The 16,093-nt window shown below is 39.9% G+C and overlaps 1 protein-coding gene across 4 annotated transcripts in view; it reads left to right on the top strand.

The window, feature by feature from the left end:
• LOC119654321 (interaptin-like) overlaps positions 1–14,739 on the top strand; it is an 85,909-nt gene extending 71,170 nt beyond the window's left edge. The window contains exons 15-23 of one of the 4 annotated variants that reach the window (XR_005249809.1): positions 746–1,030; positions 1,079–1,468; positions 1,559–1,699; positions 8,789–8,913; positions 8,979–9,104; positions 9,177–9,293; positions 9,346–9,416; positions 9,541–9,589; positions 14,507–14,597. Coding sequence is in view for 2 of the 4 variants with exons in the window: in XM_038059658.1 (XP_037915586.1) it covers positions 746–1,030; positions 1,079–1,468; positions 1,559–1,699; positions 8,789–8,913; positions 8,979–9,104; positions 9,177–9,293; positions 9,541–9,589; positions 14,507–14,602 (1,329 nt within the window). In the remaining 2 variants the exon portion in view is untranslated. Of the gene's footprint in view, positions 1–745; positions 1,031–1,078; positions 1,476–1,558; positions 1,700–8,788; positions 8,914–8,978; positions 9,105–9,176; positions 9,294–9,345; positions 9,417–9,540; positions 9,590–14,506 lie in introns of those variants that run through there. The other 3 variants (XM_038059651.1, XM_038059658.1, XR_005249810.1) reach the window with 3 other exon arrangements.
• Positions 14,740–16,093: the final 1,354 nt, after the last annotated feature.

Below are 16,093 nucleotides of genomic sequence, written 5' to 3'. Positions count from 1 at the left end.
TGTGAACAGATAAATACCCGCTTAGAAAAGTTACACAACGAAATTGAACTGTGCGGTGACCAGCATTTTTTAAAAAACAGCAGCAAAAACTTATGCGGAAGGATGGTAACAACCTGAAGGTTCCTTAGTTTCTTCATTATCTAGGATTAATTCGATTTTATCTATATTCTAGGAAAAGAACTGCCAACTTCGTATGCAAGATCAAGAATCAAAATATCGTGAAATGATTGATGAGTTGACCAATGAGTTAACGAGCCTCTCCGATCAAGTTCAAGCTACCCAAAATGAACTCAATCCGGATGAATTGACTAAATTTGAAGCTACCTTCCATGAACTGGAGATGCAAAATGAAAAGCTCCAGGAAATCATAGAGGAATTAGAAAGAAAGATAGATGGATATGAATCTTTAATAAAAAACAATCAAGCTGAGGTTCGTCAAGATATATGACATGCGGATGTATGGACTATGGTCTTTAGGATAACCAAACTGCAGCTTTTGATTAATTTAGATTCTCTGTTATTTTTATATATTTATTATTTCACTAGTTTCTGCTTACCTGGCACTATCTTCTGAATTTAGGCCATCAATAATGATGCACTTTTTCTGCCTGCCTTTTCTGTCCTTTCAAATCCTATATTATATCTAATGGGGCTCAATATTAATTTCGTTTAGAATAATTTCATTGGAATACTGGTATATCTGAGAAAGTTACCTAAAATAAATATTTTGTATTTTGAATTTCAGATTATTCAATTGCAATCACGAAATGCCACATACTTTCAAGAGTTAAAAGAAAAAGATGCCAAATATAAAGAACTTTCGGACCAATACCAATTACTAACACAATCTCTACAATCCTTAAGGACAAACTGTGCCTGTGGAGCGTTGCAAATAGTGTATCCAGTTGTTGCCCAAGCAGAGCGTCTTGCCTACATCCTATCTACTGAGAAAACCGATGAAGGCTATGCACTACAAGAGTATGCTAGTATCCAGCAAAGTCAAATCCTGGTTAACGAAATGGACGACCAAGTAGGTATTCTATATCTTTATTGACTGTTTGAACTCATTCGATTGCAGGTGAGGACAATGCAAAGAAAAATTGATTTGCTCGAAAAGACACTGGAGAAGCGCGAGCAGGATCTCCAGGAGACCAATGCTCGTATGCTTCAGTGCGCCCAGCAGAATGGTGAATTGACCACAGAGTTGTTAATCTTTCAAGATCAAGTATTTTACCTTCAAGCAGAAGACGAACGGTTGCGTGGTGTTGTAAATCGTTTGAATGCCGAGATTGCTGAACTAAGGAGTAACCGAAGAGAACGGGAAAGCAGCCTTATTGCTGAACTGAATCGTTTGCGTCAATCCATGGATCAGCATGTTGCTGCTTTATCGAAAGCAAATGACACTATCAATTCGCTCGAAAGGCAGGCACAAGGCTATCGGAGGCAAGGCGATGTGGCAAACAAGGAGGTACGAGGTACATCTGCTAAGTCAGCTCCTTTGTGTATATTTTAAGGAAAATTCTTTTGTTTTATTTTGTATGGAATCAATTTCAAACAGAACGCAATGTTGAAGGCCGAGTTATACAAGGCAAGAGAATGTGCAGCAACGCAAGACGGCATTGAGAAAAGTTTACGGAATCAGTTGATGCAGACACAGAGTGAAATGACATTTATGAAGTGCGATTTGGAACGATATACGGTAATTTGTTAGACATGAATTTACTGTCCCGAGTGTCAATATTAGGGGTAATAATCTCGGGCGAGCGCACTGCTGACCCCATGGCCTCCTACAGTGTCTTATAGTGTAGCATTACGGTCTTGAATGTAGTGCTCTAACATTATTTCCGAGTTATCACAATCTCGGCAGATGCCGGATTTTACCTAATATTATCACTAAGTGCCAAGCATTTAGGCTCGGACGATCTTACCTAGTCAAAAACTAAAGGGGCGCTGGTGGTGGTGGCCGGTGGTAGGTGACAGAATGCGTTGAGTACTCCCCGCAACATCAAGCACGTATGCAGAATGGTGTACTTCTGCATGGTTTGCGAAAGTCCCAGGACATCAAGGGAAGCCGTCAGGGATTTAGGTACAATACAACCACCCGCTCGAGACGCCAAATTTCTTTGATTTCCCGAGCCAATGGCTCATAGTTCATCTTCTTCTCCACATATTTCCGTTCAGTCTTGCTATTATGGGGAATAGAAACATCGATAATATACGCGGAGCGACCCGTCTGTCAACTAACAGTACGTCAGGCTTGTTATGTGCAGTATGGCGATCAGTCAGAACTTGTCTGTCCCAATACATGCTGTAAGCAGAACTAGCAAGTACTGCTTGCGGCTCATATCGGTAAACCGACATGTTGCCGTGATCAGCTCGTGCTTGTATGCAAGGTTTTGATGGATAACCTCACATACAGCATTATGCCTGGTGATGTATTGTACCGGTGCCATAAGAGTACAGCCAGAAATGAGATGTTCCAACGTCTCTAACGCCGAATCACACATTCTGCACTGGTCGTCCTCCACCGGCTCTTCCATGATGAGCTTTTTATAAGCTCAGGTGGCGACCACGCCATCCTGAATGGTACACATAAACCCCTCCGTCTCAGCAAAGAGCTTCCCAGCACACAGCCATCTGTTCGACAAATGCAAATCGACAAATGGCTGCCAAAGACAATTCACGTGTTTACCGGGCATTGCCTTCGACTTCCATCCATTGATCCGCTCTTGATCCGACTTCTCCTTTGATCCAACTCGACAGCCCTTCTGCTCTTCGAACACAATGTTGTTGGTCTCGAGGTGCACATTGACCCTTCCACTAATAATGGACGTTATGAATTTGTAGAGGGTTGGTAGGTAAATAATCGGTCTTGTGTCTGTGGGGTCCTGCACCGTGTCTCTTTTAGGGATAAGGTAAGTTATTCCCGCAATGAGGAAGGGTGGAAATTCCTCCGGTCTTATTTATATTGTGTACCAATCGACTGTGTACGCTGGTAAATTTCTTATACCAGAAATTCTACACCCGATCCCGACCTGGGCCCTTCCAGTTCTTCGAGCTGTTTATGGCTCGTCGAACTTCCTCTTCGGTAACATCCGCAAAATTCATGCCAGGCGTATTGCCAAGGCGGGTTCCTTCGGCGCTGATAACCCTTCGGTGGTAATCCCCAAAGTCCACCTCAATACTCTTTCGCTTCCGTTACCGAAAACTGTACTGTCTGGACGCTCTGTTGGGATTCGTTGAGAGATCTGAAAAAGCTCCGCTGGTTCCTCGCGTATGTTGCATTCTGAACACTTCTGGAATGACTTTCGCCATACCGTCGTAACCGATTGCATATTATGTTAATAATGTTGTTATTATTAATCTGTCGGTTTCTATGATTGTCTTCCTTTCACTGTTGGCGGCTGGGCTGCCTCTGAGATACAACCCTCAACGCCAAGCGGCAAGGATTTTAGATCTCAAAAGCAGAAACGCGTTACTGAACAGAAGACCGAATCTTTCATTCGCCTCCGATCTGTTCTAAAGTGGCCTGAGGAACAAGTTTCTTTTATCTTCATATTTCGAACATAAAGGACATTTCATGAATATTATAGTATATCCAATCGTGAATTGAACAAAACCGAGCAACACCTTCCTGTGAAGATTTATCCTTTATTAAACTTTAACTCTTTTTCGTAACGAATTTAATTTATTTTTTGAGTTGGCAGACCTCACCTTTGCCTTTTTAATCAATTCTTTTCTCATTGATTTGTGATGTTGTTCTCAACTTCTGGACGTAGTTCCAACTTATTCCGTAGGTATTCTTCCTGCTCATTTAGGCCTAATTAAATAGCTAGATTTTCTATCTCTACAGCCTTTGTTCTACCCGGCAGCGAAGTAAGCTTATCTGGATTAGATTTTTAATTTGCCCCGTTCATAAACTTGATCTGGGTAGAATCGTATAAGCGTTCAGGTTGTTGTTTAGAGTGGTCGCTTTTTCCAAAACTCGACAATAGGGAGCCACCATTTCGGAACAAATACCTATATTTGGGAGTAGATTGTAACGAACTATGCCGCTGATCCCTGACAATGCTTTTACCTCCACAATTTGAAGGGGGGCGTTTTCCGATTTTGCTGGTGGCAAAACAGAGTAAGTCCAACTTTACCGTGGTATGTTTTCGATTCAATGTGTTCGTTAATACATTGATCACAAAATTTGGCACAGCCAGGACGCCACTATATCCAAATTACGCTGGCTCGCAAAATGATTTCATGGCACATGAAAGTCCGGCGGGGTTTAACGTGAGTACATGTCGTGTAGGCATAATCTTACAATCTTTTTCTGATGCGGAGTGATTTAAATCCTACAATCAGAGTGCGCCATGGTTAGCAGAGCGATACGGCTTATACTAAGTACAGCTCTACCCGAGATATGGGGACAAGCCAACCATCATGAAACTTCCACTGGTTGGGCCAACCGTAAATATTCGGCATTTCAATTCACTTGGCTTGGAACGGCTTCCTCGAGTACATGTTTCTCTTGCCCCCAAGTGACAAGTATAAACTTTGGGTTTGCAAGGCGCTAATCAACTGACAGCGATGGTTTTCTACTGGAAAACGCAGAACGCTAGTCATTCTTTTATATAGATTCCCCAATTGACAAATGTTCTGTTGTCATTCAAAAGTTAAATATCAGAGTTGATGAAGCTCTTGCCAGATTTCAAGGTATCAAAAATAACCTAGGCTGCGCTTTCTGGATCGTGGTTTTACTCAATTCCAGGTTTTTTTGAACAATCGTTAGGGTTTGGTAGCTATTTGACTCTCATTTTTTTTCTTCCCACAATTCTAGCATTCGTTTGACATCGGCTTAATGTACAGCACACCGGTTAACGGTCGATGCTGAGATAGTGACAGTGGGGCAATTGAAACCCCAGCTCATACGACCGTGCATCCTGTGTCATCGGCTTTATCACCAACATAGTCATTGAATGTCGTTAATAGACATGTCTATTGCAGCATCAAGTCGGCCTGCCTGTGGCATATAGGTGGCGGAGAAATTTGCTTCCGAAATAATAGTGATGCTCATCCAGAAGTTGTCGAATCGTAGGAGATTAGTATTTCTATTGTTTCTGCATTGACGTTCTATGTCCCAATGCCTGGTAGCACTTGATTGAGTCCTACAGTTTGCAGAGCACAAGTGTCGAACTCTTTCGGAAAGTTGTCACAACGGTGTGATGTTGAGTGTGCAGATGTAAATCTTGCTGCTTTTCCTGGCTTTCTTATTTTGGACTTTCTTATTTCCGTTTGGAGGGGGGAGGGCTTGTGTGGTTGAATACTTTCTCTAAAAAGAGCGACTGAGGCTTTCATTCAGGGTAGAGGCAACTCATTAGATGCAGCTTCACATCTATTGTAGTGAAGCGTATTGTGTGTTACTATAAAGCACCGCCAAGACTGGAAAGGATCCAATTCGAACAATAAGCATCGTTTCCCCGTAATAAACAACAACATATTGAGCGTTAAGTGGAGCTACAATTTCTAAAATTTTGCATGTTGAACTGCTTCGTAACGAAGGTAGCATTCCTTGTGGCAAAAACCTGTCGGAGCAACGGCCGATGTCCATTTTGGGCCTGCCTTAATAAGCAACTACAGGCATCCCGATTTTGCGCCGAGCTCCATTTTAATAGCCAGGGAGGTTTGGTTTGGGGTTCTGGTCTACGCCATGGCTCCATATGAAGCTGTTTCTGACCATCATCTTCTTCTACCAAAGACATTGCCTTCAAAGAGACTCTGGGCTGAGTCATCCTTAGCGATATAGATTAGGTAACCTCTGTAGGCTGTTCAGACAGATTTTATATATGCCTCCAAACCTACGAAGATACCATGAGGACGGGCAAGATTGATGTCTTGAACAATAAGAACTTTGATCCTTTGGTGACTTTGTTTGGAGCGAAATAGTTTTTGTAAGCTTGTAATAGGCTTTGTTGGCTGCCAACAATCATGCGCGGATTTTGTCATTATATTTGTTATGGGCTGTGATTTTCGATCCTAGATAGGAAAATTATCTTAATTGTTTTCAGCTGATTAGCGCAATGAATATGGTTGCTTTACTTTTTGATGCTGACATTGCCACCATGTGTACCGTCTTGCCTTCATTAATGTGTAGCTCAAGATCTCGCTCCAACCGCCGCCTGTCTGATCTGGATGAAGACGGTTTGTACATTTCGGGCTGTTTTTTATAATGTCAATATTGTCAGCCTAGGCCAGCAGTTGGGTGGACTTGTAGAGCATAGTGCCTCTCGCCACAGGTAGATACTAGACAGCTACCACACTCCCCCTTGACTCCCAAAAAATGAAATCAGAACGAGTACGCAAGATTTCAAATTGTTTTGCCCTTGAGTATGAGCAAGATATAACAAAAATCCGATCAACTCTGTTTGACATAAACCGTTGTTGAAGGTGAAAAGTGTCGAAAGTGATCCTCCTACTATTATTTGACGTCGCACTTTCGTTAGGGTTAGCCTTGCCAATCTTATTAATTTAGTTGGGATACTGAATTTTTTCATCGTCCTGTAGAGTTTTACCGCGGCTATGCTATTATAGGTGGAGCTAAAATCGATGAAAAAATGATGCAATTGGTGTCTATATTCCAATAGTTTGATTTGCCTCTCTGTTATGGACCGATGATTTTCTGGACTTATGGGCTTATCCGGCCTAGCAAGATAGCAGAGAATATCTTCTAAATAGTACTGCGCATTATAATACATACTTCTTTGATTACTGAACTGAATGATATCTCGTTTTTAAAGTTTTGTGTAAGACAAAACCGTATTAAAATCGGTTTCTGTCTGTCACAAGCATTTTTATCGGAGACGATTATAGGCATTGACACCAAATTTGATGGAAAGGTGGGAACTGTGAACGCCCACGCATACAGTAAGTTACATAATTCTACGTCGAATTTAATGGAGGGGGGGGCATGCAATATTGCATCAAATATCGTCATGTGGGGTATCAAATGAAAGGTCTCGGTTAGTACTTTCCGAAGCCGGTCTTAGTTTTGACATTTGTTGAAAAGGTGGGGTTTGCGGGGGGATTCAAACTGATCATTTCTTTAAATCTGAAAAAATCAAAAGGTTGCCTCTATATGGTGCCTAGGCTGCGAAATGCCCTGCATATCGATATATATTCAAATAAAGTTAATAATAGTATATTACTACAGGTTTTAGTTATTGGCTGCAAAACCCCCCTTAAGTTCATCCTAGAATCATTCAATTTTGCAGAAATGTAGGCTGTAATATAGAGCATGATTTTACCAAGCTTGGTTGAAATCGCATTGTTACTAACAAAGTTATAATAGTTCAAAGTTGTCGGTTCCGTCCAAATTCAAGGCTTTGAATGTCAATATCACTTGAAAGTGGATATTTTCACATAATATATGTATATTTTACGCGCTACGTACTAATGGGAGAAATGCACACTCAAATGTCTTCATAAAAGAAATCCACGAAACCTTTCATACTTGAAGCGTTCAGCTTCCGGTTTCCAGGCTTGTTATGTTTGGTGCAGACAACACCTCGTTGCAAATCATCAAGTATTAATTCTTCGTATGAAACCTTGAGCATAACTTGGTGAACCAATTAGTGCAGTTGGTCGCCTCCATGTTTAACCATTTTGGCAATAATTCCATCGGATAATGTCCCTCAGGTGGTTGTGAAGTTCATTTGTCGATGCTTCAGCAGGAAATGTACTGAGGGTATCAATTTCCGTCTGGTAAATATGATGGGGGGCAAGAGGATGGGGGTTTGATTGGCAGTGTTTACTTTCTTCTGATTGTGAAAGGGGATTCGAATTAGTGTTGTTATTCTTGCCCTGAGAACGATACCAACCAGATTGTGATCCGAGCCTATAATGGCTTCCTATATGCTCTAACATTCATCATGGGTGAGAGGTGGTTAATTTTGTTGAAAGAAGTTCCGTATTTCTGGAGCTCATATCGTGCTAAGAACCTATTTGCAACAATAATTTGATGCAATGCTAATAGCTGGATAATCGCAGTCTATTGTCATCGCTATCTTTTTAATACTGTGACTTCAGCCTTATATTGGGATAAGGTTTCGACTAGCTACTTATCAGTTCCGTTTTCGTTGCCGGGGCATCGTTGTATGGTCAATCGTCATGGTGGAGTCAATCCGTCTCACAAATGTTTCCATGTAGGGTTTTCAGCTCTATCCAAGTTGAGTTTTCAGCTCTATCCCTAGTTGGGGAAAACAGTCGGGAGAGTTTGGCCCGTTATCAAACGCGGGAGGCTCGTCTTCATCCTTCCCTGTCTGTAGTTATTCATTAAGAAAGAACTCCCAGAGATTACCAGGTGGAGGTGGAAGTAGGGATTGCTAGTTACTTCGGTAGGTGTTTCTCAGGTGTTATGCTCCATTGTGGGAAAAAATCCATGTTTCGTCCTGGGAAGACTACAAACTACTGTAGAAATTCAAACCAATGTAGAAAGCTATGGAATGGGCTAATGTTAACATTATACCGATTATAGTAAGGAATGTTCGTTTTCTGAAATAAGTAGGACATTGAGATATAATCTCATGAAGGGTACCAGGATTAATTACGTAGTGCACAGTTGAAGCTCGCATGAATGGTTAAGACCTTATTTAACACTGCAATTAAAAAATGACTCAACATACATGTGATGTATTATTCCAAGATCATTATTGGAAATTTTGTTCAATTTCGCTTACAAGGCCAGGTTTACTCTGATTTATTGATTTTATATCTATACACATAGTATATCCATTTTTTATAGTGCCTTATGCAAGATATTGAAAATTTGAAGAAACACTGCAGTCGCCTGAAAGAAGCAAATTACGATCTAGTTAGAAAATATAATGACCTCGTGGAAGACTACAATAATTTAGAAGAAGAGTATAGGTAAGTATCATTATTACCAAAATAATAGAATCTTTCTTATAAGTAGAAATATAATATCATCCTAGAAAATTAATTGATATCAAGGACCAATTATTCAATGAGGTTGAAAACAGTAGACAGTGGCAGAAACAACAAAAGGAGCAGGACAAGATTATTTCTTCAAAGTTCAAAAAACTTGAGGAGCACATAGAGTAAGTACAAAGTCCTAGGAGATACTGAATTTACTTCAGTAATTCATACTATTATGTTTCATTATTTAATAGCACGCTATTGGATGACCGAAAGAAATTAATAGCTAAAATTAATGATTTGCATCAGGACACGATTTTGATAAGCGGTGAATTGGAACAATTTAAAGATATTTGTACAGGATCTTTAAGGTTTGTGGCTTTATCATTCTAATTATTTTCTAGTGATAATTTGTTTTAGTAGATCTGAATCCTAGAAACATACCAGCTTCCAATTGAACCTTGCTCCTGCCTCCACAGGCTTCCTGAATACCTGTAAGTGATTTTTAGATTTCCCCAAATCAGCTTCTTTTATAAATCTGTTTGAAAGTATGATGAATCTTTATGCAAAAAATTAGACTCTAACCCTTAATTTTCTTTTTACGTTTAAATCTTTCAGCGATATACCAGAGCGGATAAGGCAATCGTTAGATTTAAATGATATTAACGTAAGATTTTATTAAGCTTTAACTGAATTTGAACATTTTTTCTTTGGTTTTTTACAATATATATAAGAATGCCGACATATGCCAAATTAGTTCTGGATAAGAATTTGAAAATTATTTTACTAGTCGTTCCTTATGGCCGATAGAGGCATCTATATATTACCCTTTCAGAGGATTGTTCCGGCAATTGCATTATTAATTAACTTCTTTTGATCCTAAGGAAGAACAATGCCAATTGATTCTATATAGAGCGACATTAGGTAGAGTAGTCCTGATATGACTGAGGGGTATTGTTTCTCGAGTCATCCATTTTTTGAACGTAGCCAATTCATTGGAGTTTTTGTAGTTCTATCATTTTTAGACCCCTGCGAGTCACCATACATACTTATATACATATCGTGAACTTTTTTGTTGTGCTGCTTGGTTCTCTGTCGTCTTCTTAATCTGTTCCAAGGGTTTTTTTAACAACTTCGTTTCAAAAGCGTTCAGCAATTTTTCAGAACCCTGATTCAAACTTTATGTTTCGCATCCATAACATAACGTGTGATAATTATTTATTTGTCCTTCCATAGCTGACTCATCAAATACATAAAATAATCAACTTTCCTCGATCGGTATTCGTCAATTATTATATTTTGTCTGGCTGGGGTCGGTTTTATTCTTTGGCCCACAATTTCGATATTTGTTCATCGCCGAGTTTCATGAAAGTTTCCCTTGGCATCAGGAGGATTTTTTCTGATTACGTACTCAAGAGCCAAGTTGTAGCACACTGGGGCCAGCCTGTGGTCATGCCTGAGATCGTTCCGTGTTGAAAATGCAGTACGTTGCATTCAATACTCTCGTATGATCGTGGAAAAATGACGAATATTTGATAGACACCGAATTCGAACTCCCAACACCTGTTTCACAGTGAACAGCTAATCTATTATAGTCCATTCACCTTCAGCCGCTCTGATACTCCGATGGCAGTTCCACATAGGGCTTCAGCCTGTTTTGTAGGGTTTTGGTGAATGCTTTGGGAGCTCGAGCAAAGCAGTGGGATATCCTTGTAATTGTTATATAACAACTTGCCACCTTTTGCAGCATTCTGCCGACATTTTGACACTCTTTTTCTATGCAGTTGTTGTTGACTTTCAATAGCTATATGTGGCATATAATCGATACCTAGCACTTTGCTTGCTTTCAGGCCTTTTATCGCTACATTAACCTCTTCATAGGAACGGTGGGTCGACACCAATATCGGAGTTCTCTATTTCGGAGATTGTAACATAACCGTCAATATTGCCTAAGTGAGGTTATCGAGATCATCGAAGTACGACGCTAGTGATGCTATCTTCTGTATATTTACCCAGACTATTTTTGGTTGAAGCTTCTTTTCCAAATGATGTTTCTTCTGTTTTCCCTTTATCCTATTCGACATTCTCTGAAGGTCGCCATATTGACCTTTTTTAGTTATGGTAGGTCGTTAAGTATATTGAGCGCAAGCATCGTTTTTGCTGTTTTCACCTCTTGTCAGCACTTGTCAAACCAATCGTTCCTCTTTTTTCGGGGTTCCCATCTCAATGTTGCCCCTGCGGCGCTTTTAATGTTGTCCATACGTCGTTGATGGGCTTATTTTCCACTTCATTGAGTAGGAAACCATTGAAACATATGACTTAGCTGGACATATTGATGGTTAAATTTTGTTTAGGAATAAGTCCACTAACCACTTGATGGCGAGCCGGATTATTCTTGGCTAAGCACCCAAGATACAAAAATTAGGTTTGCTGTTTCATCTAGGGCAGAGGCAACTCATCAGAACCTGCCTCACCTCTGCCCTAGGAGTAGCTAGTAGTAGCTACAAGGTGGTATTTGCTCCCTGATATAAATTCAAAAATATGATTTTGTATGATTTATATTCAGGGCAAAACTGCGAATAAAAATTCAGGCTTAAAGCCAGCCGAGGCTGAGTTAATGGAGGAATTGAGGAAACCCTAAGTCTGCCCACTTAGCGGACCATATCCGTTGGAATTTTCAATTTCCTAAGCAAAATTTAGTTTAGCGTCAACCTTATTAAAATCGGTCTACTATCTGCTCGGAGGTAGAAATCTTCAAAAGATACTGACGTGGACATACCAATGTGTAGGATTTTTACCACCCCCAAACTACAATCCAAACATATACGGGTATTGACGGAGTCCTACATGGCCGATAAGAAACTTGGTGAGAATATAATTGGTCTCCCCATATTTTCTCTCTTTGATTTTTGGGATCAACTTGTGTCTAACGACCCTTGTTTGAGTGATCCCGTCTCTGTTGCCATATAATTATAGATCTCTACCTTTTGTTTTTTCGTTTTTGATAAAGGAGAGATGGACTATATATGTTCATTCTCATCTGCCAGGATGTGAACTGGCACCATACCTGAAATGACGAACACCACAAAATCTGAGACGGGCCGAAAGGCAGAACATACCCTTAGAGCTTTTCCCCAAACTGGGGTAGCATATACCAAGATAGACCTGACCATCCTGACTACAAGCAGCTTGTAAGTATGCTGCGGACATGCTACATTCGCCATCATTCTTGCCAAAACCATAATGCGGTGGATGCCTTTTCTGCCTTCTGTACTGGCCGAATTGAATCCATTTTTTATGTTTAAGTCTACAACGACCGGGAGCAATCTATTATAGATTACCCGTTCTACTAATTTTCTCATAGTATCCAGGAGTGAAATGGGTCTATAGGAGGATGGTACTTGAAAGTTTGCCTGTCTTGGGTAACAGTACTTACTTCCGCCGCTTCTATGCTGTAGGGAATATCCCCTTCTGATATATGTACGCTTCGAACAACTCGACGAACATGTCCAGCCTAGATTTTACAGCCAGCTTAAGGGGGGGCCTATTCGGTATTCCATTCAGGTTTGTAGTTTTGTTGTCACCTATTCCGCTGTAGATCTTCGACAGCCTCAGTAGGTTGCTCCAGCCACTTTTTCATGAAGTACTCCCCATCCACGATGTTCTTCTCCGCTTTAGGTATGTTATTTGCCTACCGTGTGGTAGTCTCCCTAGTTCGAAAATAATTACCTATCGATCCTTCTCGGTCATAGTCCTCACTAACGCGTCAGGTCATATAACGCGTCAGTGCAGGGCTAACAAAGGTCAGGTCTACGATTGAAGCAGGCCCTTCTTTCCGAAGATATTTACATTACCTTCGTTGGCCAGAGCAATAACTGGGCAACAATTTCTAATAGACTTCAGCCTTTGGTTTGTTCGTTCTGCTTCCCCCATTCAAGGGCCCATGCATTGAAATTACCGGAAATCGTCCACTTGCGTTGTGAACAAGGTTTTTCAAACTCAGAGAGACTGGGTGAGAGGTATTGCTTGCCTACATGCAAAAGGGGGGAGGGCTACAAATTTCGAGAGGTTAGGTTAGTCTAACCTAAAATTAAGAAGTAGCTTTCTCCAAACTACAACTTTTGGTTTTAAACGTAACTATATATTTGCGGAGCAAAGCAATTGCGATTATAAGATTCTTTTATACTTATTCGCTAATTACTTAATTACTTTTAAAGTTTTTAAACTTTTTAAACTAATAACCTGCGGATTACCGGGGCGAGTCTTATTAATTTCGAGGGGCAGTTACCTGAATCTGTGTTTAATAATCGCGTCTGGTCTTCTCTCAAAATGTCTAAACTTTCTCAAGGGTCCAATGTTATCGTTCGGTTTGTATGACGCAAGAGCTCAAGATTTTCCCGGTGAATGGTATGACCTTCTTTGAATATGTGCGCTGCCACTGATGATGTTGTGCACGACTTTTGTTTCCGGACAATACTTACCGCCTCCTTGATGTGTTCGTGGATTCTAGTTGTTATAAGGCGTTTAGTCTGCCCTATATATACCTTATTACAATCGCTACACGTTATTCGGTGGATCCCGTTTTTCCTTCGCTGCCGAAGTATACTTGACGCTTCCTATTAAATTCCGCAATGTGGACGATCGACTCATACCTACGACTTCCCGTTAAAACTTTTTCATCCAATTCTCGATGTTGTTAAATAGGTAGGAATACAGGATACTTATTCGCCTCGTGGTGGCCCCCTTATGCTGCGAGAATAGTGTTGAATAGGCAAGCCTATTGTGTTGCTTGATTTTCCTTACGATTAGCTTCTCAATAGTCTAAGGATTATCGGCTGCCATTTTTTGAGAGACTGGTACTTTTGGAAGCAAGTATTAATTTTTATATTGGTAGCAAAGGGCCTATTCTCAAGAACTATCTAACCTAAAAATCTGAAAAAAAAATCAAGGTGGTTCGTATGTGTGGTTTCTAGGCCTCCAAATACTCTCCATTACGATATTAACTCAAAAAAACTTAATAATATTGTATTACTCTATTTTGAAAATTTACTGCGAGCCCCTTGCAGGAAGATGGACTTCAATAGCGTTGTTCTGAACAGTTTGGTGGAAATCGTATAATTATTAACAAAGTTATAGCAGGAAAAACTTGCTCCTTTCACGTCAAATTGTTACTCTCTAAGAGACAAATATTAGTATCACATCGAATTCAATGTCGGGTATATTCAACGTATATACACTACGCGCTGATCCTAAATTATAAAGCACTAGACTACCCTATTTCTGATTATTGGCTTGGGTTGTTTCCTTGTCAAGACGAGGCTTTGCTTTTCTTCGGAATTAGGATCTGGCGAAGAATTTCGATTATCTGGGTCAGAATTGAGGATTATGACGGAAAAGTGGCTTGCAAATACCTAAAATTCAAATACAACGAAATTTCTTGGTTAAGGACCTAATCAGGTCTGGTGGTTATATTTACCTGTCTACATTTATGACCATCAAACTAATTTGGCATATCCCTCAACTTGTGCTAAAAAGCAAGGAACTTTAAGGTTTATTTATTTATTTATTTTTATTTCATATTCAGGTGGACACAGTTATTAAAAAGGTTCGACGAATTGCTAGAAAACTATCGCAAACTCGTACAATTTGGCAAAATGGACTACGCCGTTCTTCCGATTGACCAGAAATAAATTGAAACCAACATCATGAGTTCATTTTATAATAAGACGCGGAACAGAACAGGATGTAAAACAATATATTTATGAACGGTTTATTAACAGTTGAATTTTCTTTTAAGCTTATTGTAATTTACAATAATTTATCTTATGTGTAATTTTGTATATAACATCACTTCGAATAAACTATATTGTCAGTATTCAAATTTAAAATTGTGTTGACAGAAATAGTATGATTTTAAAATACTAAGGAAACTATTTTATCACCGAGTGAATATGAGGATCATCTTCGAGATACAGAAAGTAAAGCAGTAATAGATGAAGAATTCGAATCTAAGTATACTACTTTCGTAATCAAAATTATATAGCATAAGATATTGAGTGTAATTACGCGGTATTTCTAGCGATTCAATTATTTGAAATAATAAAAACTTGCTTTTTCAAATCGCTAGTGTTAATTTATTGGTGTTGCAAATACCGATATTTCGTTCACCACTTATTCCCTTCAAGTCTGCTAGCAGAGTATCCCTTCATCAGTGCTAACAAGTTTTCTCTGCTAGCAGACTTGAAGGGAATAAATGGTGAACGAAATATCGGTATTTGCAAGAATTGAAAAAGCAAATTTTTATTATTTCAAGATATTGAGGATTCAAAAAAGTATGTACTGTCATAACATTTTTTTTGAAAATAGTAGTTGAAGGGCGCAGCTTCTGAAAGCAAAGGTCGCGGTTTGAAACTCATTGGTGAGCTTGGTTCATGCAGGTATGTAATCTACATAATTCCTAAGTATATCTAGCTTATAAAGACGTGGTCTCGAAAAAACTAAACTCAATCTCCTAACAAGCAGGAACCTCATATTTCCAATAATCCATCATCATCAATATCAACGGCGCAACAACCGGTATCCGGTCTAGGCCTGCCTTAATAAGGATATCCAGACATCCCGGTTTTGCGCCGAAGTCCACCAATTCGATATCTACGCCATCGCTCCATCTTAGGCAGGGTCTGCCTCGACTTCTTTTTCTACCATAGATATTGCGCTTATAGACTTTCCGGGAGGGATCATCCTCATCCATACGGATTAAGTGAGCCGGATTTTATCCACAACCGGACGGTCATTCTATCGCTCATATATTTCGTCGTTATGTAGGCTACGGAATCGGCCGTCCTCATGTAGGGGGCCAAAAATTCTTCGGAGGATTCTTCTCTCGAACGCGGCCAAGAGTTCGCAATTCTTCCTAAGAACCCAAGTCTCCGAGGAATACATGAGGACTAGCAAGATCATTGTCTTGTAAAGTAAGAGCTTTGACCCTATGGTGAGACGTTTCGAGCGGAACAGTCTTTGTAAGCTGAAATAGGCTCTGTTGGCTGACAACAAACGTCCGCGGATTTCATCATCGGAGCTGTTATCGGCTATCCGGCCTAACAAGATAGCGGAGAATATCTTATAGGTGGTATTCAGCAACGTGATACCTCTGTAATTGCTGCACTGTGTG

This window comes from Hermetia illucens, chromosome 1 (assembly GCF_905115235.1).
Source record: "Hermetia illucens chromosome 1, iHerIll2.2.curated.20191125, whole genome shotgun sequence".
In the NCBI taxonomy this organism is placed as follows: domain Eukaryota; kingdom Metazoa; phylum Arthropoda; class Insecta; order Diptera; family Stratiomyidae; genus Hermetia; species Hermetia illucens.
Note: the sequence above shows the minus strand (reverse complement) of the source record. Positions and strands in the feature narration are given on the sequence as shown.